At 39.9% G+C, this 23,772-nt stretch overlaps 1 protein-coding gene across 3 annotated transcripts in view; it reads right to left on the reverse strand.

The window, feature by feature from the left end:
• Positions 1–1,791: 1,791 nt before the first annotated feature.
• The window catches only part of Sinhcaf (SIN3-HDAC complex associated factor), a 30,720-nt gene continuing 8,739 nt past the window's right edge, over positions 1,792–23,772 (reverse strand). For all 3 annotated transcript variants that reach the window (XM_004855050.4, XM_087200263.1, XM_004855051.4), the window contains exons 2-6: positions 17,607–17,754; positions 15,845–15,944; positions 13,514–13,640; positions 9,103–9,253; positions 1,792–3,946 (exon numbers count right to left, since the gene is read on the reverse strand). In XM_004855050.4, the coding sequence (XP_004855107.1) occupies positions 3,787–3,946; positions 9,103–9,253; positions 13,514–13,640; positions 15,845–15,944; positions 17,607–17,734 (666 nt within the window). In that variant the 5' untranslated portion in view covers positions 17,735–17,754 and the 3' untranslated portion in view covers positions 1,792–3,786. The remainder of the gene's footprint in view (positions 3,947–9,102; positions 9,254–13,513; positions 13,641–15,844; positions 15,945–17,606; positions 17,755–23,772) is intronic.

Genomic DNA, 23,772 nt, shown 5'->3' on the forward strand with positions numbered 1-23,772 from the left:
CACTGCAGGGCTGAAGGGCCTTCTGCTACTTTAATTTTGAGGATACCTAGTTTTTTCACTAAACCCCAAAGGACTGTTTTCTGCACAGAAAGACAATACAGAATATGCACTATCAGCAGGTAGCAAAAACCGAAACTGATTTATAAAAGGACAGCCTCCCTGAAAGGGTAACTTGCCCCTCATTTTCAGCCCTCACCAAGAAGGGGAGCAGAAGAGACCTAGGCCATTTTTCCTCGTGAAGGTTAAGATGAAGAGTGTATATAACACTGGGCATGTAAGTGCAGGCAATCCCAGTGCTCAGAAGGCTGAGGCAAGAGGATCTCAAGTTCAAGGCTGGCCTGGGTCACACAGCAAGACCTTGGGGAGAGGAGAGAGGGGCAGGGAGAAGAGGGTGAGAGAAAGAGGGAAGAAAGTTAGAAGAGCAAAAGGCTTTAGAATAAAAAAAAAAAAGTGGATTTTCTTCAAATAACAACTTCCTTATACCTTTACTTACTTACCTGTGAATGGGTTATTTTATAGCTTTAGACAATATTTAAAAGCCCTTGGCCCAGCTGGCCATGGTGGTGCATGCCTGTAATCCCAGCACTTGGGAGGCTGACACAGGATGATTGCTACAAGTTCAAGGCCAGCCTGGGCTACACAGTGAGCCCGTCTCATAAAAAGAAAAAAGAAAAAGCACCTGGCCCACAGTAGCCATTTCATAATGAGGGAAGTTTCTCTTAACCCACACTCCACCTTTCATGTTCCTTCCTTTGTATACCCTTCACCTTGGACACAGGAAGGACTTGAAGCTTGTCTTGAGGGCAGACAGCCCTGTACATTTGCTGCAGTGAGGTCACAGAGGGAGATCCCAGGTGGCAAGTAACCCAGGGGGGCACCTTCTAGTAAGAAGGCAGGGTGCTGGGTCCCACAGCTGGAGGAGAGGCAGGGCAAAGCCAGGGTGGGCTGTGCCACTCCACCAGTGAACGTGGGCTGAGCCCATGCTGACGCCGAGGCGGCTTCCAAGACCACCGGCATCCCACTCAGCTGAGCCCCACAGAACTTGAGCTTAAATTTGTTTTCAGCCACTGAACTGTGGCAACTTGCTCCACAGCAATAGGTAAAACAAAACTATCACCTTTCCACTATTCCAAGTCGGTAGGTAACTTCAGTCACTACATTAGGTGCCAATGAAACCATCTGACTATTCCAAGGCAGAATTATTCCTCCGCAGGGCCTGGGCCTGGGGGAGTACCGTACTGGAGCACTTGCCTAGCACACAAGGCCATAGTTCTGATCCCCAACACCACAAATAAGCAAGAAAAAAAACCTCCACAGTAGTACAGAGTTTGGTCCACAGATCTACCTTCACCAGTAATAAAACAATCCGCTTTCAGAACTTTGATAGGGATTACACCTCGGGATTCCTCATAATTCTGAAAAATTTATTTGAATGACCAGTAAGAAGCAGACTAGGAGATAATGAAACCACATCACGGACACTAAAGTACTGCGAACATTCTGTTCTTCACTGCTAAATCATCTTAAACACTGAGTTAATTACTATACACATCAGTTTAAAAAATCCTTTAAAGTCTGTCTTTATTTCTTGGCTAGGCGAAATACTAAGGGATTAGACTGAGCATCTGTGAAAACCAAGAACAAGGGCCGGGGATTTAACTCAGTGGTGCCACTGCCTGCCTTGCAAGCGCAAGGTCTCCAGTTCGATCCCTGGTACCAAAAAAAACCCCCAGAAAACAAGAACATTAGTTATTCTTACCAAAGACATGGAATAAAAAGCCACAAAACAGCTTTTATTTTCTAATAAGACTAAATTTATTCAATATCCTAGTAAAAGTTTTGATTATAAGTATCCAACAGTATAAAAAGTACAAAACAGATTTGTAGATTTCTAATATATTAATACAAAGTGCATGACTACATACAGTACATCCTACAGGCAAGAGAGGTGGAAGGGGAAACAGAAGACTGTGGTTGAGGGCTAGTAATAAATAAATAAATACAGAAGTGGAGATGATCCATATTATAGTATATTCTACCACCAATACTGCAGCCAAAATGTACAAAAAAAAGAAAACCATTTCAAAACAACTCAGGAGGATGTGATGGCTGGACCCTTGTCATACCCTGGGAGGCCGTGGAAAGCCACCACCTCACTGCTAATGGCATGAGTACATGGGGTTTTTCCCAAAAGGAAGAAACATCAAATGTTAACTTTAGATTAAGAGCTATAAAACCTTAGGGTGCCCATAAAAAGTGGCTTACTCCTTAATACGATACTATCCAATTTTAAAAATCCAATTTTAAAAGAAAGCACTGAGTCATGTTAGTATTGTAAGGCAAGCAAATGCTCCTCCCTCATTATGAGAAGTTTGAACTGGTGCTATTTTCTTCCTGAACTTTCAGAAAGAGGCAAAGAGTATACTTTGGTTTGGGTTCAAGTGAGAGGCTTCTAATAAGCATTTTAGAATTAAAAAGCTCCATGCTCAAGCTCATCTCAATGTTCAAAAAACTTAACTGAATGAAGGAAGCCAAACCAAAACCAACCTGCTTAACATTAACACACACTTCTTTTCTTCTGCTAAATTTTACTTTAAAAGAGTGAAAACAAACCCTAAAAATCCTAGTAAGTCAGAACAAGTCAGCTACTTTACACCACTAAGACCTTCACAAAGGTCAACTGAAGTAATCCAGAGCTGAAACTGAATTGCGGAGATTTCAGTGAAGTCATCAGTCAGGTAACAACAAAGCCAATTATTTACACACTCGGCAAGCCCTCTAAAAAACATGTCCAAGAAGCACGAACTCGTTTCGTGCCACCCTGAAGACATGCACACAGCCTGACATGTAACACTGTGTGGCGATGCTTTGACATTGCTCAGAGCGACCTGCCTGTCCTACGGACTTGCTATCTCCCTGGGAGGTGATTCTGCTTGCAGTTGCAGTTTCACGTAGTCTTTACCGAACATTAACCTGAAGGGACGTGACACAGAATACAACATACACAGCCAAGCTACCTGTGTGGGGTGGTGTTTTTTTGAGACAGTGTCTCGCTTTGTATGTAGTGCAGGCATGTCTTGAGCTATGTTGCTCAGGCTGGCCTTGAACTCTCAGCGATGCTCCTGCCTCAGCCTCCTGAGTGCTGGGATTACAGACGTCCACCACCACACCTGGCTGTTCTCTGTGGATTTTAAAACCACTTCCTCCTTCAAGGTATTTGCAGCAGAAAGCTCAGTCTGTCCTGCTTAATAATCAGTAGTACAGGTTTGAATCATCAGAACCTTGGCAAGACCCTAATATTTCAGTTATTAGCAACTACCTCTAGGAGCCAGTCCTGTTTGTTACCTAGTTATGACAAATTTATTACGAGGGAAAACAAGTGTAGCCAGCCATCTTAAAAACTGCCCCAACCACTGCTTCTCAATATAGAAAGACTACAACTACATAGGGTTTATCATACAACAAATCCCATCTCTGTCCCCTGAAATTCCCCTATTTCATTCATTAGAAGGGGATTTAAAAAAAAAAAGACTTAAAGAGCACTTTACAGCAGCATTCAGCTTTCCTATGAAATACTCAGCATCTTAAATATTATGTACACTTTTCTCTTAGTAAGCTAGACACTGGCTTCAGAGTTTGGTGGGACCGGGGAAAATAACTCATTCAAAACTATTCTAGAAAATGTCTTTTGGCAGAATAGCAGGTATCCAAGTTAAAAACAGGAGATCAGTTTGTTGCTTTGTGGTCTTTTGAATCATTTCTGTTCCCCTTCTACATGAACCTCGGTCACCACTCCTGAGTGGATATGGGCAGCGGCGCAGGGCCCTGCTCCTCCGGCTTCTCTGCAGCCGCCTTCTTATTGCTGCAGCATGGCTTGAAGAGGTGTGTGTCGATGAGAACTTCGCCAAAGCGGCCTTTATAGATAATCCCGCAACATATTTTCTGTCTAAAAGGATAAATGGAGAACAAAAGACATTAAAGTAGAAAAGTAAATACCAAGCCACACACAACGCAAAGTTTCTACTTCTGCAATCTTATCACATCCTCAGTAAAAGGACGCCTAGACTGACCACAAACTGATTAGAGGATGGAAATTACCCAGGTCCCCTTTAAGGCCACTTTGGGATTTTCTTGAATATTAGAGAAGGAGAAGCCATTTCGAGAGTCAGCAGCAAGTTTCAGAGGCTGCTTCTAAAGTTAACTATTTCCTTCTAGACTTTTAGTTCTTTGAAATATAGTACAGTCACCAGAGACAAGCAGATACTGGTAGTGATTTGATTTTAGTTAACTGAGAAGACCAAAGTATGCACATGCGTTGTCACTATACACAGGCATTAGAACTGACAACAGCCATGATCACATCCTGATGAGAACAGATCACTTCTTGAGGAGCCACTGTGCAGGCCTCTCAGGCACACTCTGCTCTATCTCAGACTTCCCTCCCTTGGCTCTAGGGCACTGTGCCACAGCCAGACGTTTGTCATCACTGAAAAGGTTCGCCATCACTGCTCTAGGGTTCTCACATCCCCTTTTCCTTATTGTTTTCTGGTTCTGCTGTTTGTATCTCTAAATACTGTATATTGCTACATCATCTACTACATAAACACACAAAGAATCACACTGTATTTAGCAATTTTTGCTCAACATTGAGGAACTGAGACACGTAGTTATAGGGCTGTATTTCATTGTCACATATAATACTCTACCACACAACTATCCAGTTTTATTTATCCACTCTCCCTCCGGTGTATGACTGTTGCCATGACAAAACACCGCTGTACGTGTCAGTGTATACATCCTAAAATTGTTTCCTGGGTTATACTGTTAGCATACAGGACTGGGAACGTCTTCGACTTTACTCAACAATACCTATTATTAGTCAACATGGTTATAATACTTGTTCGCTCCCATGATCAACAATTCACCTTTCCAGTCTCTCTGCAATATTTTGCAAATCTTATTCTAGTATTCACTGATCTAGTACATGTACAATTAAATTGTGCTTCCTTAAATATCAAAACATTTGAACATGTTTTCACTTAATTAGCTATTTATTTTATGCGCTACTACCTTCCTCTTCTTTTGGCACAGTATTGGACAGTAAATCTATGAACCTTTGCACTGAACTGCACCCCTTCCCTTTTTTAAAATATATTTTTTGAGACAAGCTCTTGCTAAAATCCCAGGCTGGGCTTGCTAAATTGTCTCAGCCCCCTACAATGCTGGGATTATAGGCATGCACCACCACTCCACATTCAGCTAGTTGTGTGGCACCTTTGTTTTGTTTTGTTTGGTACTGGGGACTGAACTCGGGACCTTGCACTTGCGAGGAGGCAGTGGAACCACTGAGCTAAATCCCCAGCCCTCTGTGTGGCACCTTTTTAAGTCTCGTGTTCATTTTTCTTCTGGCTTATCTTTTGCTTCCTTTACAGAAGTCATGTCTTCCAGATGTAAGTATCATTTTACTTTCTTCTTTTTGGTACTGGGGATTGAACTCAGGACCTTGCATTTGCAAGGCAGGCGGCAACACCACTGAGCTAAATCCCCAACCCTCATTGTACTTTCTTATGGTGTCATTTCATGAATTTAAACTCCTAATTATAATGTATTCAAACTTGGTACCTTTTTTTTGTTATAAGACCTCTTTCTTACCCAAGTCATTATTTTCTACTTTAATTAACCTATAATTGATGTATATGTGGTGAGGTAAGAATAACAAGTTTGCATATATATTATATGGACTTATTTCTAGTCTCTATACTTCATTCCATTGGCTTATTTTTTTTATCCCTAGTCCAAAAACATACTGTATCAATTATAGTATGTCTTGATTTCTCAAGGCAAATATACCTACATCTTCTTTATTCTGCTTCACTGTTCTATATAAACTGTAAATCTGGTCAAATTCCTCAAATATGTTGGGGTTTTGACTGTAATTACCATGAATCTATAAAATGATCATTTTTGTAACATTCAGTTTTGCTATAACCATGAACATGTCATACCTTTTGATTTTGTTGTTGCTGGTTTCATTGTGTTTGAAGTGCTGGGGGCTGAACTCAAGGCCTTTGCACTGAGCTGTATCCTCAGCCCTATATATATATTTGGGGGGGAAGGGTACCGGGGATCGAACTCAGGACCTTACGCTTGCAAGGCAGGCACAGTGCCACTGAGCTAAATCCCTGGCCCTGTATTTTTTCGGTTGGGGTTTTTTTGGTTTTTTCCTGTATTTTTAATTTTAAGAACAGGTCTTGCTAAGTTGCCCAGGTTGAACTTTAACTTGTGATCCTCCTGCCTTTACTTCCAAAGTGCTGGGATTACATGTGTGGACTACCACACCTGGCTTGTTATTTAGGTATTTTAAGATGTTGTTTATAATGTTATATGGTTTTTACATAACTTCTCCATAAAAGGCTTTTGAAATATTTTGAAAAACGTAGCATTCTAATACCAAACTGCCTGGGTTTAAACTATATTCTCCTAACTGGTTAACCTTAGATAATTTACTCTCTGTTTCCACATGCTTTATAGAGCCGTCATAAGGTTTAAGTGAATTAATATGTGTAACCCACCCACAAAGTGCCATGTGTAAAGGAAGCACTGTTCAAAAGTATTACTACTCCAACTGGTGCAACCACTGTGGAAATCAGTATGGAGACACCGCAAAAAAACTAGGATTAGAGAGGTCCCATTTGACCCAGCTATTCCTCTGCTGGGTATCTTCCCAAAAGAATTAAAGGAGTCAGACCACAGCAATATATGCACACCCATGTTTATAGCAGCACAGTTTGTAATAGCCAAAACTTGGAAACAGCCCAATTGCACATAAACTGGAGATTAGATAATGATGTGGTTTTTTAAAAAATAAAATGGAATACTACTCAGCCATAAAGAACAAGAAACTAGGGGCTGGGGATTTAGCTCAGTGGTTCTGGCGCCTGCCTCACAAGCGCAAGGTCCCGAGTTCGATCCCCGGTACCAAAAAAAAAGAACAAGAAACTAGAGTCATTTATAGCTAAGTGGATGCACACTGTGGCTATACTCTTAAATGAAATAAGGACACACATGTGTAAATACCAAATAGTTTCTCTAGTGTAAGAAACTGAAAGTGTAAATAAAGATCAGTATGTATAACAGATAATGTGAAATAGGAAGAAAAGGTCCAAAGGGGAAGGGAAACTAGGAGGAGTAGGGGAAAGGAAAGAAGGGAAAGGAGTAAATATGAGAAAAGGAAAGAAAGAGAAACAAAGTATTTATAAATAGGGAGGGGTGAAGGGGTTGAAGGGAGGACAGGGGAATGGGGAAAATGTAATAACCAAGACACATCATGTAGAGGTGCAAATCCCAATGATGAATGTCATCATATTGTACACCTAAAATGTACCAATACACTTAATGAAAACAGCCTCCCACACACAAAAGTTTTACTACTTACCACCACCACCACACCACCCACCAATATTACACTAGCTAAAAGCCCGTATTATGTTAATGAGAAATGGTGATAGTTAACACTTCTAGATTTATCCCTAATCTTAGAGAAAATATTTTCATTTTATCACAATTAAGTATGTTAGCTATGTTTATATGGACTCATATAATCATTTATATTTATTGAACATCAGCTCATCTGGATATATTTCACTGTTTTTGAGGACAGTGTTGGGGACTGACTGAACCTACTCACTGAAATGTATCCCCAGCCCTATTCTCCCAAGTATTACCGTACTTTTGTATTTGTCCCATTTTTCTACATCTTCCCTCTCCTGCTTTGGCATCTTTTTGATAGGGAACTACTCTCATCTTAATTGGATAGTGAACTTATTATTCTTAACAATGCAGAGGACATTGGACACAACCTGATTACCTTTACTACCTCCAGTTAAACGTTAATGGTTATCATGTAATTCTTTCTTTTTAGTCATTTATTTCTTTTGGTACCAGGAATTGAACTCAGGACCTTGCGCTTGCCAGGCAGACACTGTGCCACTGAGCTACATCCCCAGCCGTCTTTCTTTTTATCTACCTCACCGTAACTACTGTCATTTCAAACTTACCTGTTTACTACTCTATTTCCCCTTCCTTTCTCTCAGAATTTCTATCTGGAATATCTTTCCTTCTGCCTCTTTGAGGGTCAACTTGATCACAAACTTTGTCTTCACCTAAAATGTCTTATGCCCTTATTCACAAAAGCTGTATTTACTACATATATAATTTTGAGTTGAGAGTTAGTATCTCTTGGCCAACTGAAGATACTAAACCACAGTTTTCTCTCACTTTCCTCATTCATGGGTCTAAGAACTCAGCTTTTTGTGTTTCTTATTCCTTTGAAAATATTTTAAATATTTTTATTAGTACAGGATCATTTTACGTAAGGAATATATTCATTGTGGGGAATTGATACTTATAATACATATTTTTTAAATCCTGTTTTCTCATTGTCTACTACAGATCTATTTCCTCTTTCATATTCTGTAATTTCACCATGATGTATTTCTGGTCGAAATTTGTTATTATTTTGTATTTGTTTTATGTAATCTAGAAAATTCTTTAACTACTTTTCCTTTGAAAATATTTTCCCTTTCCTACTCTACTCTTGGACTTTGAGGCCACACATTTTAAAAATATGTCTATTTCCGCCCCTGCCCTAAAAGTGCAAGGTCCTGAGTTCAATCCCTGGTACCAAAAAATAAAAAATTTGTCTAGCACATACACATTTTTAGGAGGTTAAAACTGATAGTTGTCGGAATTTTTTTTTTTTTAAGGGTTTTTTTTTTTTTTTTGGTACCAGGGATCAAACTTGGGACCTTGTGCTTGTGAGGCAGGCAGCAAAACCACTGAGCTAAATCCCCGGCCCCAGAATTTTTAATCTACTCCATTTCAGGAAATGAAGGTACACAGAAGTATTTTTTTTTATCATCAATCAATTTTACAGAGGAAAAACAGAATCCCAACACCCTGCTCAATTTGTGATCAAACCACCTCCAACTATATGTGCTACCAGCTGTTTGCCAAATGTTATTTAGCTGCTACAGAAATGGGAAACTGCTGCCTATAATTAAGATGAGTTGTTGATTACAGGGTATTTTCTGTTGCTTTTACCTTTTCCAGTATGTAAGATCTAAAAAGGAAAACACCGGTGTTCTGTTAGAGCCAGAAGCCATCTCTGTATCTGAGCCATCATCGGACTGGTTACTGTAGCAAGGAGACTGAGCTGGGGAGGCACTTGAGGTGGTACTGTGAGCATCAGAATCTGCAGAAAAAAGAAAAGAAAAACTTCAGTTTCATTATACGTAGCCACAATTACAGATGCTACTCTATCTCTGCTGGGGTTATACCCTGGATAAGCCCACTATAATATATGCCAAATTGAGAATGCATTTACTACACCTAACAAACAGCACAGCTTAGCAACAGTATACTGTAAAGTATTGGCTGTTTGCCCTCGGGAGTGTGTGGCAGCTGACTGGGAGCCCTGGCTTGCTCTGGCTGCCCAGCACCAAGAGAGAATTGTACACATACAGTTAGCTTGGAAACAGACCATAATTTGAAACTTGCAGCACTGTTTCTACTGCATAAATATTATTTCTGCACTATCAAAGTCAAAAAACCATAATAAGTCTGTAAGACACTATGGATGAAATAATAAAAAGGTAATGATCCTCAACACTCACACACACACAAAAGCCCCAATAAAAGCCTCTGAGCTCTGTTGTCAAAGAATCAGGGAAAAGGGGAGCCTAGCAAGCTCCAACTAAACACCAAAGAAAAAACAGGACCATTGCATTCCACCTCAGCAAAGGCCAGGTAGGGAGCCTTGATTTCCCACCTTCATTTACACTGTCATCTGGCACCAAATTTCTAGTAGCGTAGTGGCCAGAAGCCCAGTTGAGGAGCCAGGACTTTCACTATGGTCCACCAGGAACAAGGGCACCCTCTCACCATAGGGAGCCTGAATCATTCCCCCCACTGGTAACAAAGAACTTGCCCCTACCTTGGATGTCAATGGAGGCAGTGAGGGCTCTTCTAACAAGGCAGTGATAAACACGGTGGGCACCTTTCCCGCTTCCCTGGCTGCAAGGGTGTCTAAATAACCCAGTTAAAACATCCATCTTAAATAAGATCCAGGAAAAAAAAAGATCTAGAGTCTCACAACACAATCTGAAAATGTCCATAATTTCAACCTAAGTCATATCATATATACTAAAAAAACAGGAGTATCTCCAACTGAATGAAAGGCAAGTGTATGTCAACACCAAGGTGACAGATGTTACAATTATTAGACAAAGATTTTAAAGCAGTTAGGACAAAAAATGTTTCATTATGCTGAAACAAAGTGGGTTCAGTAAAGAAATAGGAAGTCTTTGTTGAGAAAAAGAAAGGAGGCCTGGGATTTGGCTCAGTGGTTCTGCAGCTTGCCTTGCAAGCAAGCGCAAAGTCCCAAGTTCGATTCCTGTTACAAAAAAAAAAAAAAGAAGAAAGAAAAAGAAGGGGAGGCTGGGGACAGAGCTCAGTGGGGGAGCCACTTGCTTAGCATGGGCAAGGCCCAGGGTTTAGTCCCCAGCAACAGGAGAGGTGGGGGAACAACACAGCCAAAAACTATTAAAGAAACAAATGGAAAATTTCAAACTGAAAATATACAATAAATGAAATAAGCAGCTTAGTGGATGGGCTCAACAGCAGAGACAGAGAAAACAAAACAGTAAACTGGAAGAACGGAAATTACCCAAATATGAATAAAGAAAACAAATGAAGCTCCAAGACTGTAACCAAAAAGCTACATTCACATCACTACCATCTTAGAGGGACAGGGCAAAGAGTGCAGGTGAAAAGGTAACAAAATAAAATGGCAGAAATTTTACCAAATTTGGTAAGTGATACAAACCTAACAAATTATGAAGCTATGCAAAGCCCAAACAGGATAGGATAAACTCAAGAAATTCATGCCAAGACATACCATTATTAAACCTTTGAAAATTAAATAAAGGAAATCTTGGAATCAGACAAAGAAAAACATCACCTTACCCAAAAAGGGAAAACAGCAGATCCTGATTTAAATAAGGAATAAAAATTAGATGGAGGGCTAAACCTGATTTAATATTATTTTCCTCAGAAGTCTTGATATAAACTTAAAAGTCAGAAAATAAATCTTGGTGGTCAGTCACTACACTAGAAGTCTACAATATTGCTGTATCACGGGAATCACAAATAGGTTAAAATCAACCCACATGTACTGGACCAGATGGATAAAGCAAGTCTCTAAAATTCAGAGAACAGCCAGGGATCTAGCTCAGTGGTTCTGCCACCTGCCTTGCAAGCGCAAGGTCCCAAATTCAATCCCGGGTACCAAAAACAAAAAAAAAACCAGCATGAGGTAGGTAGGTGGAGACAATAAGCAACTTTCACAGCCTTTGCTTACTGCACAGAACTGATTCAGCCCAAATATGCTCTCCCTCAAATAAAACTTCCAAAGACTCTAGGTACTTAACAACAATTATTCTACAAGAACCAGAAATCATTACAAATTTTACAAAGAATGCTATTAAAAAAATACGTAAGAATTTGTTGTTTTAATAAAAAGCAACTTTTGTCCATGATGATCCCTACTTCTCAGGTGAGGAGGCTGTGGTTAAATGTCTAGCAACTCCAGAGTCACACACCTGTAACTGTAACTCCACACAGACCCTAAAGCCCTAGGTCTAACTCTTTTCAGCACTTCACAAATGATGCTTCCAGCAGACACAGGCAGGTAGTTGCTGGATGCACGGAAGCAAACAAAACCAGAGGTAGGGAATCTATTCACCCAGTGCTGTGTAGAAATTCCAATGTCTTGAAACTGAGCTGCCAAAATTCAAATTCATCTTTACTACTTACTAAAATGATCTGGTAAAGGTTATACAGCCTTTCTGTGCTTCTTATCCTAATCTCTAAAATGGAAATGAGACAATTATGTACATAAATGTATCAAAATGAGTTCTTCATGTCCTACTCTACTTACTCGGTAAATTCAGTTCTTTTTTTTTTTTTTTTTGGTGATACTGGGGATTAAAATCCAGGGCCTTTACACTGAGCTACACCCTCAGACCTTGTCTCAAAGTATCTTTTTTGGGGGGGTACCAGGGATAGAACTCAGGACCTCATGCTTGCCAGGTAGGCAGTGTGCCACTGAGCTAAATCCCTGGCCCTTGAAATATCTTTATTTTGAAGGCTTCACTAAGTTGTAAGTTGCACAGGCTGATTTAGAACTGGTGATTCTCCTGGCTCAACCTCTCAGAGGACAGGCGAGTGCTACCACACCTGGCTGTCTCTATATTGTTCTAAAACAAGCATGATGACTACTTTGTTTGGACTGATAACATTTTGTCTAACAAGGTTCTACAGATGGTTTTAAAATCCTAAGAGCTCCTAATACAAGTGTTTAACCCCTGACAACAATTCCAAGACAGCTCTAAATCTGGCTTGACCTGAACTATGATTATGAGGTGACAACTGATTCTCCAGACCTATGTGGTCTATTCATTCCACCTACTACTCCTGTATTTTTGCTGTGAAAAGTGATGTTGGATTCAATAGTGGTAACTCACACCCTGAGGGTGACAAAAATATCATTATATGCAGGAGGTTCCTTTTCAGAATCTGAAACATTCTCAAACATGACATGCCACCACAGCACCCTCCACAGCCTTCCAGTAACAGCGCGTGAACCTGATATTAATCTGACATTAATTTTCCATTCTATTGGCCAGGGATGTAGCACAGTGGCGCTGCACCTGCCTTGCAAGTGCAGGGTCCTGAGTTTGATCCCCTGCACCAAAAAAAACCACCCCCAAAACCAAAACAAAACAAAACTCAATTTTCCTCTCTATCACCCACAGGACACATGCCCTTAAACCTGAAAGCCTAGGCTGGCTGTACTCCACATGTGAATGATGATTGCTACAGTTTCTTTCCAAAAATCTGGGCTTTAGTCATAGATTGTCCACTAACACATCCTATCTCCAGGACTGAGTTTCTGCATGCACAGGAAACTCAAAGTAAACAAACTAGAAATACACCTTCTAGCAAATTAAGATGTTGGGGGCTGGGGATTTAGCTCAGTGGTGCTGCTGCCTGCCTCACAAGTGCAAGGACTTGAGTTTGATCCCTGGTACCAAAAAAACAGAAAGAAAGAAAATTAAGATGTTGATAAAGACATCAGAGTAGTCAGTACTCTGATGGTGCTTTTATGACACCAAAATCAGACAGACTTTGAAGATAACAATATAGTATATAATAGTGTATTAACTATTGTTATTCTTTGTTGTTATGAAATTTTATTTTTTCATAAAAAATACATCAGATAGACTTCTAAGATTTCACAGTATAAGGTAACATCTTTAGCAATTAACTTCAAATGCTCTTTTTAAAAAACCAATAAGGGGAAAAATGATCCACACATTCCAGATACCAGCCCCAACCAAAAATAAAAACTGAAAAATTGCTCTCACTACTAAAGTTCCAATACCAAACTTACTGTGACGTTTAAATTCCTTCTGCAGTTTGCTGATCTGGTTGCTTTTTATCCTGTTTCCAGCCAGGGTTTTCACTTTCTTTGGTTTCAGTGTAGTCTTCAGACTGGGTCCTGCCCTTGCGTCTACCACCTGGAAGAAAACAATGAATATTTAATATCACTTAAGAAAGGAGATGGAGATAGATCCACATCTATTTGAGAACTCAAATTTTATACTCAGTTCTATACTGACGGCTCTTTGCCCCTCTAATCATCACATGAGATAAAGAGAAGTACAATTTATCTGTGGGGGTTTGTTTCTGTGGTGTGGGAGGGACCTAGGGGCGCTCACAAGACATGCAAACATTCTACCCCTCAGCAATGCTACCAGCACTCCTGGGTTGCTTTCTTGTTGTTTTTAATGCTTTCTTTGAAGTAACAGTAAGAGTCTGTCGGGAAAAAGAAATTTTTTTTTTGGTACCAGGGATCAAACTTGGGACCTTGCGTTTTGAGGCAGGCGGCAGAACAACTGAGCTAAATCCCTGGCCCTGGAAAATAAAAGTTTTTTTAAAAATTCTTTTATTGGTACATTTTAGGTATACAATATGTTTACATTTATCATTGGGTGCTTGTACCTGTACATGATGTATCTTGGTTCTTATTTTTCTCCCCATTACCTGTGATCCCTTCACTCCTCCACCCTTCCCTATTTACATAGATTTCATTTCCATTTTTTTTCTTTTCTCATAATTTTTCCTTTCCCTTCTTCCTGGAAAAAATTTTTAAATAAGATTTATGTAGGGCCGAGGATTTAGCTCAGTGGTTCAACTACCTCCCTCGAAAGCACAAGGTCCCAAGTTCAATCCCCTGTACTAAATAAATAAATAAATTTAAATGAGATGTATGTATGGGGGGGGGTTGGTCATTACTGGATGACCCAATTAGATTAAGATCAAGCTCACCTTGGCCCAGGGATTTAGCTCAGTGGTTTCGCAGCCTGCTGTGCAAGCGCAAGGACCTGAGTTCGATCCCCAGTACCAAAACAAAAACAAAAACAAAACAAAGATCAAGCCCACCTAGGCATGGTCACACACCTATGATTCTCCAGCATTCTAGGAGGCTGAGGCAGCAGAATTGCAAGGCTGAGCCCATCCTGGACAACCCAGCAAGATTGGCTCAAAATGAAAAATAAAAAGAAGCCCAGAGATATTCAGAGCAAAGGTTCTAGATTCAAACCACTATATTGCAAATTACCGTCATCAGGCTCAATAACTAACATTTCTACAGGATTATGTTTTACAGTTTAAAAAGCTCTCATATACTACTGATTTTACCACAAAGAAGCAAGGGGGCTATTTTTGTTTGTTTGTTTTTTAGTACCTGGGATCGAACTTGGGTCCTTGCGCTTTTGAGGCTTTCGAGGCAGGCAGTGGAACCACTGAGCTAAATCCCGGGCCCAAGGGGGCTATTTTTGTTAGTCTAATTTTAGACTGAAGCAGATCAAGGCAAAGAACAATTATTTCACTAAGCCAGTAAATAGGTAAGATTTTTGTCTGGGGACGGAAAGAGACTAAGACCAAGGTCTCCAGACCCCATCTTTAGCTCTTTTCACCACACCCTAACCCCTTAGGGCAGTTACACGAGGGCAGAGGCTCCTTCTCACAGTCCAGCCTTGACATACTACTGCACATGGGCATTCATTCACATTTACTCTGTGCAGATTTCTGTGTTAAAGGATTCCATCACCTTCAAAATCACAACTTTGATCTTCTCCAAATACAGTATTAAAGAAACACTCATATTTAATAAGGTAACAAATCTAAAAGCCTATTGCAGTATCTGTCACTAAAGGACAGTGTTAAGGTAGTACCGGGAAAGCACAAGGAAAAATGCCTGCCTACTTAAAAAGAAGTACTCTGTAAATCTCACAACCCTGAAAGCTATGGCATGACAGCACTGAGTGAGACCCTAGGCTGGGAATAGCTCAGTTGTAGAGCCCAGCATGTGCAGGGATCCTGGGTTCCATCCGAGCACCAAGAAACTAAACTGACACACAAAAGCCTTAACAGTGTTGTTCTGATTATCAAAAATATTGTACGGGGCCAGGGATTTAGCTCAGTGGTTCCGCCACCTGCCCCGCAAACACAAGGTCCTGAGTTCAATCCCCAGTATCAAAAAAAAAAATTGTATGAAAAACTCATGCCCAGGCAAGGTGGCATACACCTGTAATCCCAGCACTCTGGGAGGCCAAATTCAAGCCCAGCCTGGGCAACTTAGGAAGAATCTGCCTCAAAATGGGAAACAAAAAAGGGAAGAGGAAGAGGTATTACTGTGGAAAAAGAAAGATAAACTAACATGATTCCAATTTTTTTTTGATCCTGCCGGCAGCTTCTTCCATCTTTTCACAAGCAGAACACAGGCGTTGCAGATGTCTCCTGAACGAGTCTCATGCAACCTGGAAAGAGAACCATCAAGCCTTTGTCAGGGTTCTTTCCCTTAGAGGATTCACGCAAGTACGTTTACAGCTGATAGGTACAATTTCTTTATTTTGTTTTGGTTTTTTGAGACAGGGTCTCACTATGTAGTCCAGGCTGGCCTCGACTGGGATCCTCCTGTTTCAGGCTCCTGAGTGGGATTACAGATGTGCGCCACCACACCTGGTGACACAGGTACAACTTCTAATCATTTGAGATGACTTGGTTCCACTGTTCCTGTAGTATATTTAATTAATCTGTATAGAACCAAGAACCAATTCTATATATAATTTGGTAGTTTTAGAATAACAAAAACAAATTTCCCCAGCATGGAAATCAATAACCAATTCATCAATAAAATGTCTGTAAAATTAACAGTTAAAAAAAAAAAAAAAAATTAACAGTAAAACTAAGACCAGAAAAAAGATCCCAGTTGCCATGGTTTTAAACAATGTCTAATTAATCCTTCTGGAAATTTGGAGTTATTTCATTAATCAGTAAAATGGTGCCCTTTGGAAAACAATGTGCCATGATATTCCAGTTTTACAAAACAAACCAGAGTGGTGCTCCCTTGTAATTCCAGGTATGTAGTAGGCTGAGGCAGGAAGATACTGGCAGTAAATCTGTACTTTATCATCTGTGTATCCAAACCAAAGGCCAACCTCAAGCACATCTAGACTAAGACAGGTGAAGAAAAGCCAAACCAAGGGCTAGTTTTACAAAACAAAACCAGAGCGGTGCTTGCTTATAATTCTAGATACATAGTAGGCTGAGGCAGGAAGATGGCATGTTCAAGTCCCACCTGAGCAACTGAGGTCCCTTTCTCAAAAAAATAAAAAGGACTGAGATGTAGCTCAGTGCAGTGGAAGAATGCCCCTGGTACCACCAAAAAAAAAAAAAAAAAGCCATGGTAGGCATAGACTTTCGTTTTTGGTACCGGGGATTAAACTCGGGACCTTATGCTTGCAAGGTAGGCAGCAGAACCAGTGACCTAAATCCCCGGCCAGCATAGTACTTTCTGACAATGCCCAAATACTGCACAGTAATTACTAAGTCTAGGATTAACAGTAAGTGGTCAATTTAAGTTTTGGTAAGAAAAGTGGTGAAATTAATTTCTAACAGTAAATGGTTCAACATTACACATTTATTCAGGCATTTGTTGGAAAATAAATTCCATGTTATTAAGCAGAGGTTTATTGTCAAAAGATAAGTGAGAAATGCAATCATGAAATAAAAACATATCCTGACAGGTTTCAAGGTAGAACACTAAGTCTGAGTATCATCTTCCTCAGCAAATTAGGTTAAAATATACTTGTATAGAAAAAATATTAGAGGATCATGATTAGTAAGAGAGAATAAGGGTAATTTTTAAAAATCCCTTTATATATCCTGAAGTTAACAACAAAATGCTTTGTCTAGTTAGAACGGTAAGAGCCTTCACAATTTGGTACCGCATGTTAATCTGTAAAAAACAGGTTGGGTATGGTATCATTTGTTTTAAAAACAGGAGCCTTAAATATCCTGAATTAAAATATAAGTGCTTCTAATTATTAGCACACTGCTCCAATTGCTTTGCTTAGAAACATTTCCATATGCTGTGATGTCTTTCAGTCTAAGACAGTACAAACATCAACTGCACTTACCCAAAACAGCTCTGGAAGTCCTTTTCGTAACGTTTACTGTCAGTGAATCGAGAACTGGAGGACTTAGCTCTGCAAATACAGCAGCCCTCTATACTACGGTACATCTTTGGCTTGTGAAAACCAAACATCTTTTCTTCTGGGCAGCAGTCTGTGAAAGCAAGGGAATTGACACAGCTTTGTGAGGGCTATAACAAGAAGCCATTAAGAGCTTTTCTGGTCCACTCCACCCCTAAACTACTTGGTGTTTTAAGATCAGGCCAAAGAAGCAGGCTCCAGGGAAGCCCTCCTGGATCTGCCGCCATTCTTGAACTCTCAAGACAACTGCATCAACACACAGAACAGCTCTGTTAAGTAGGGAGGCCTCCACTACCTCCTTCCTGTTCACCTCAACACTCTTCTAAAACTGGGGAAGAATTTTTTTTTAAATCAGGTTTTAAGAAAAAAATACCACAAACTCTCCCACAATCTTACAAAATGATGAAATCATACGTAATTAAGGATGGATCCTAAAACTTAAATTAAGGCATATCTTTGTATTTTGTGCCTCTGATTCCCCTTTGTTCTGTGCATTTACCATAACCACTATGATACCAAGCACACAAGTAGCTCAACATGCATCAGCCCACACTGCTTTACCCCCAGAAAATGGGGGAGGGGGAGAATTCTGTGGTAAATGGGATGTTCTAGGAAGTCAGGTTTGGACTTGCATTGGAATTGCTGAAAACAGGATCAAAAATTCCCAGAAATCCAGGCTTAGAATTTAGGATTAATAATTCTATAAATCATTAATACAAATTAAGAATGAGCCCATGTTGCCTGATTATTGCTCTGCCCTACTTATTTATAGAAGTTACTATGCTTTCTGCCTAAGAACAGTTAATAGCAGACGGCAAATATCCAAGAACTTAAGAGTGAAATAAACTAATCCCCCGGTCAAGGAATCTTGACATTAGTGTTAATTAAGTAAGGAAGAAACATCTCTAGGGCTGGACACAGAAATGTGGCTGACAGTAAATCTGTACTTAGAGATGTCATCTGTGTATCCAACCAAAAGCCAACCTCACCAGCACATCTGGACTAAGGCAGTTGATGAAAAGCCAAACCAAGGGCTAGTGTGTCTGAGGGCCCACTACAAACTACTGTATCCAGAAAGCATCACACAGGCAACATATGGGGAAATTACTAACACCAATCACCTTTGGCCAGTTTTAAGTGTTACAACCATACAACATTATCCTTCTAAAGTTATTTTAGAGATAAATTTAAATATATAAGCCAAACAAAAACTTCAGGATCTGCCTCTGGATTACCCTTCCACTCCAACCCTGGTTAGTACACCCCACCCAGCAAGGATCCGTGAAAGTGACTCAGAGGTGTAGCCAAACATTGGGTGAGAGAGGGAGGTTCAGAAATATGGACAGAGGATTTATAAAGTTTTTAAGAAAGGAACTTAAGGGCCTGGGATTTAGCTCAGTGGTGCCGCTGCCTGCCTCAGAAGCGCAAGGTTCAGAGTTCGATCTCCAGTACCAAAAAGAAAAGAATGGAGCTTAAAATAATTTTGTAACCAAATAATTAGCTAAACACTAAAGTTTTCCTTAGAAGTAAGTTACTGTTAATGTTCCTCCTCAATGTTCTGTTGCTGAGGGAGGCAGGGAAAGGAGATGGGACAAGACGGAAGGCCACTGATATAGTTGAAAAATTAAGTCTAAGCTGGGCGTGGTTGCAAACACTTGTTGTAATCCTAGCACTTGGGAGACTGAGGCAGGAGGATCACTACAAGTTTAAGACCAGCCTGGGCTACATAGTGAATTCAAAGCCAGCCTGACCTACACAGTGAGACCCTGTCTCAAAATAAAAAAATAGATAATGAAAAAGGGCTGGGGATATAGCTCAGTGCAAGGGACATGGGTTCAATCCTTAGTACAGGGCGAAAAAAAAATTAAGTCTAAACTAAGTTTCCTGTAAGAATTACTAAAACATGAAAACTAAATATTCTTTTTTTTTTGTACCGGGGATCAAACTGAGGACCTTGACTTGCAAGGCAGGTGGCGGAACCACGGAACTAAATCCCCGGCCGAAAATAAAATATTCTTAATTGATAATGATTTTAGTTAAACATTTGGGAATTCTTTTGAAAGAAAAAAAATGAAAAAAGGTATTCTACATGTAAGAAAAACTATAATGAGACTTATTCAAATAAGGCAGATTTTTTTCAATCTGACAAACCCATGTGATAAGTGAAAAGCAAATGGCTTCCCAAGAAAATGGTCATGTGTTGCTCTGGAAAAACCAGGATCAAATGACAGAGCAGATAGTGGAGACAAAAAAGTAAAGAAGTTACGGCTTTAATTTGCTCAGTCCTGTTTTAAAGCACAATGTAACACAGCTAGTACCCTGACATCCTGCCCTGGAGGTCGAGAGTCCACAGTCCCCTTGCTGGTCATCAACAGCTCCAGAAAACTTTGGTTTCTCTCCTCAGCAAGGACAAAGGAAGCACAGCCTGTTCATCAGTGCCCAAACTAAATCCTAGCACCACAGGTCTCCGCACTCATCTTCCCCTCAGGAAGGTGACAGACAACTGCAACCACACAGCAGTGAAGAGAATCTAAGCCAGGATGGGGTTCCCTGAGGCTGGGTTTGGACAAGAAGCCATAGTTTGTGTCTCTTATCACACTGGCAAGCTGTAAAGGAATGCTATGCCTATAGCTAAACACTGAGCTTTCTTTCTTTTTGGTACCAGGGATTGAACTCAGGACGACCTTGTGCTTGCGAGGCAGGCGCAGTGCCACTGAGCTAAAATAAAATCCCTAGCCCACTGAGCTTTCTTTTAAATCAATGGCTATTCTGAATTAATTGTTCATTTTAAATGATTGTTTTGCTTGTAGGAACTGCCATAAAACTTACTGTTCGGCCTCTTGGTTAAGACATTCCATTCTTCATTAAATATATCAAGGAAACTATCCTGATACCTTATGATTCACAATCCTTCATTATGTAGCTCTGGGAGTTCACTTTTATCCTGATAAAATTCTTCTTTCTGCCCAAACATCTGAGGGAGATCCACTCCCAGGTTTTGGCTCTCCCAAGCAGTGCTCAGGGAGACTGGGGGAGGCCGTGACTACCTGATAAACCCACTCAGCCTTTTCCATGCTTAGCCCTGCACTTGCGAGGCGCCTGGGAACCTGCTGCAAATATACAGGAGTTTCATTCTGGGCTTTGTTTACAGCAACCCAGCTAAGCAATGGTTGGTGTTTAACCTTTTTGAGGTTTGGAAAGCCCTGAGATTAACTGAAAGTATTTTTACAAAACCCGTAGACTCACTGATGAAACAACCAAAACCTTACCAAATGTCTGGAGGAAAACCAAAGACACAAACTGACCTCTGAAACTAACCTGATGTATTTCAGACTGTGTTTGGTGGGTGTGGCACAGTCACTTTATATTTTAGATTTCTATTATTTCAAGCAACCTGATGGTTGGTTCTTTCCTGGTCCTGCATGTGTGAAATAGTAAATGATTCCTCCAGAATAATCTGTCTTATTTGTTCAAATGACATGGTCAGCTACTAAGCTTTTGTGCCTTTTGCATCTATTCTCATAGGCATGTCATTCACCACTGTTTTAGTAAAAGGAAGCGAATACTGTACCTGCTTCCTGATGAACAGTTATAGGTGAAAGCAAACCCTATACAATCCCACCCTTACTCATGTGTTGGGGAAAGCAGAAGAAAATTACATGAGGTAAAGCCAACTTAAAATCTATTTAAAATGGTCACCTATCTTCTAAAGATGGATAGTGATGTTTGCAAAAGCCACCAAATAGGCCGGGCCTATAATCCTAGCACTTGGGAGGATGAGGTAGGAGAGGATTGCTGAGTTTGAGGCCAACCAGGACTACATAGTGAGACTCTGTCTCAAAAAGCAAGACAAAACAAAAAAGACACCAAATAGTGTATGTTGTCACAACAGTGCATTATCTGTCTGATCAGCCTGTTTTTAAGATGCAATGAAAATGGAAACAACTGAGTTAGAACTGCCCTCAACATCTTTGTAACCTTGGCATCTAGGCTCATGCAGGTCTCACAAAGTGTGTTCAATAAATGTAATTAAACTATTTCAAAAGCGGTCACTGTTTAGCATCTTACATATGAAAAAGTACTTTCACTGATTTTTTTTAGCTGTCAGCCAAATATTTACACGTTTAAAAAATATTGTAAGTCATAAACAAATCAACTAGCCTTCAATTAGCTGTCCAATTTAAATGACTTTCCCAAAGTTAAAAAGATTGAAATAGCTAAATTAGTAAAAAAAAAAAAAACTACAACTGCATGACTAAAACATTATACATAGACCGAAAAAAGTTTCAAAATGCAAAAATCAATCTAAAACTGTTTAGTTTCACACAAACCATAATCAATTTAATGAAAGCATAGAGAATGTAACTTTGGTGTTACTGAGTCAAAAAAGGATGAGGCAGCCTTTTACATCAAAGATAGGAAAGGCCAGGGCCGGGGATCTAGCTCAGTGGTTCCACCGCCTGCCTCGAAAGCGCAAGGTCCTGAATTCGATCCCTGGTACCAAAAAAACCCACAAAATAGTAAGGGGCAATTCTAATCTAATGAAATTGTAAGGCCAAATTAAGGATGTCTAATTTTACATCTAATCCAACACACATAAGTTTACTGAGTACAATATAATTGAGAAAGAAAAACAATGTTCTTTCCCAGAATTTTTTTTTTGGTACCGGGAATCGAACTCGGGTCCTTGTGCTTGCAATGCAAGCGGCGGAACCACTGAGCTAAATCCCCGGCCATTTTCCCAGAAATATTGCAGGAATGCTATTTAAGAAGTCTTCTGGTCTGGCACTAGGGCACATGCCTGTAATCCCAGCACTCTGGGAGGCTGAAGCAGGAGGATCCCACAAATTCGAACTCTGCCTGGGGAATTTAGCAACTTAGTGAAACCTTATCTCAAAAAATGAGAAAAGGATTAAGGACTAGGGATGTGGCTAGGTGAGAAGGTCCTGGGTTCAATCCCCAATACCACCAAAAAAAAAGTTTTTCTCATAATTTGAACCTTAAAGATGGTCTCATAAGTTAACAATACTTGATTTTTTTTTTAATTTGCTAATGTGCATTTAATCACCAAAGGACTGAAAAAGTCTGGGCTTTTATTCTGTACAGTACTTGATTTTAAGCTCTAACCAGGAAACAGTGTAAATACTGAAATAAAAATATAGCTTTCAGGGCCCGGGATTTACCTCAGTGGTTCTGCTGCCTGCCTCGCAAGCAAGCGCAAGGTCATGAGTTCAATCCCTGGTACCAAAAAAAAAAAAAAAAATACACACACACACACACACACACACACACACACACACACAGTCCCCTTTCTAAAACAGATTTAGATGAAAAGGTGAAAAACTTCATTCTTCCCATCATTTTCTTGTCTTTTAAATCTTACAAGGGTGTTAATTTAACACTTACAAAAATGGAAGCTGGGCCTGGTGGTACACGCCTATAATTCCAACTAGTCAGGAGGCTGGTCAAGAGGCTCACAAATTCAAGACCAGCCTGGGCAACTTAGTCTCTATCTCAAATTTTTTTTTAAAGTATTTTTTAAAAGAATAGGGATGTAGTTTTAATGGTAGAGTGCTTGCCTAGCATGCACAAGGCCCTGGGGACAATCTTTCATGCTGAAAAAGGAAAAAAAAGACAAATGGAGATGGTTCTCACTATGATAAAGGTAGTATCTGTTAGGCTCCTATGTATGGCTTTAAAGGATACCAATAACTACCCTGTTATAACTTCCCCAATTCCACTATCTACAGGCCTCCATCTGGCTTTTTAACATTTAGAAATACAGGCTTTTTTTCCATTCAAAAATACCTTTCAAAACTCAAAAAATGCCCCTGGATGAGCTAGAGAAAAAACAGAGAAGCAGCATAAACTCAAACTATATAGCATCTAGTCACCATTTTTTTTCTTTCTAAAAATTACTGACCTAACACTTAAAAAAAAAAAAAAAACAGAAACCTAAATGTTCATGAACTTTCAGACTGGTTAAATTATGGTATCTTCAAACTGTAAAATTCTGTTTCAGCCCTTAAAAAGAATGCAGATTCTATTGGTATATGCAAAGAGGGGAATGATGTTCCTGGTCCAGGACTTG

Source organism: Heterocephalus glaber, unplaced genomic scaffold (genome assembly GCF_053883595.1).
Source record: "Heterocephalus glaber isolate CG9 unplaced genomic scaffold, H.glaber_assembly_v1.0 deba00001733, whole genome shotgun sequence".
Classification (NCBI taxonomy): Eukaryota; Metazoa; Chordata; class Mammalia; order Rodentia; family Bathyergidae; genus Heterocephalus; species Heterocephalus glaber.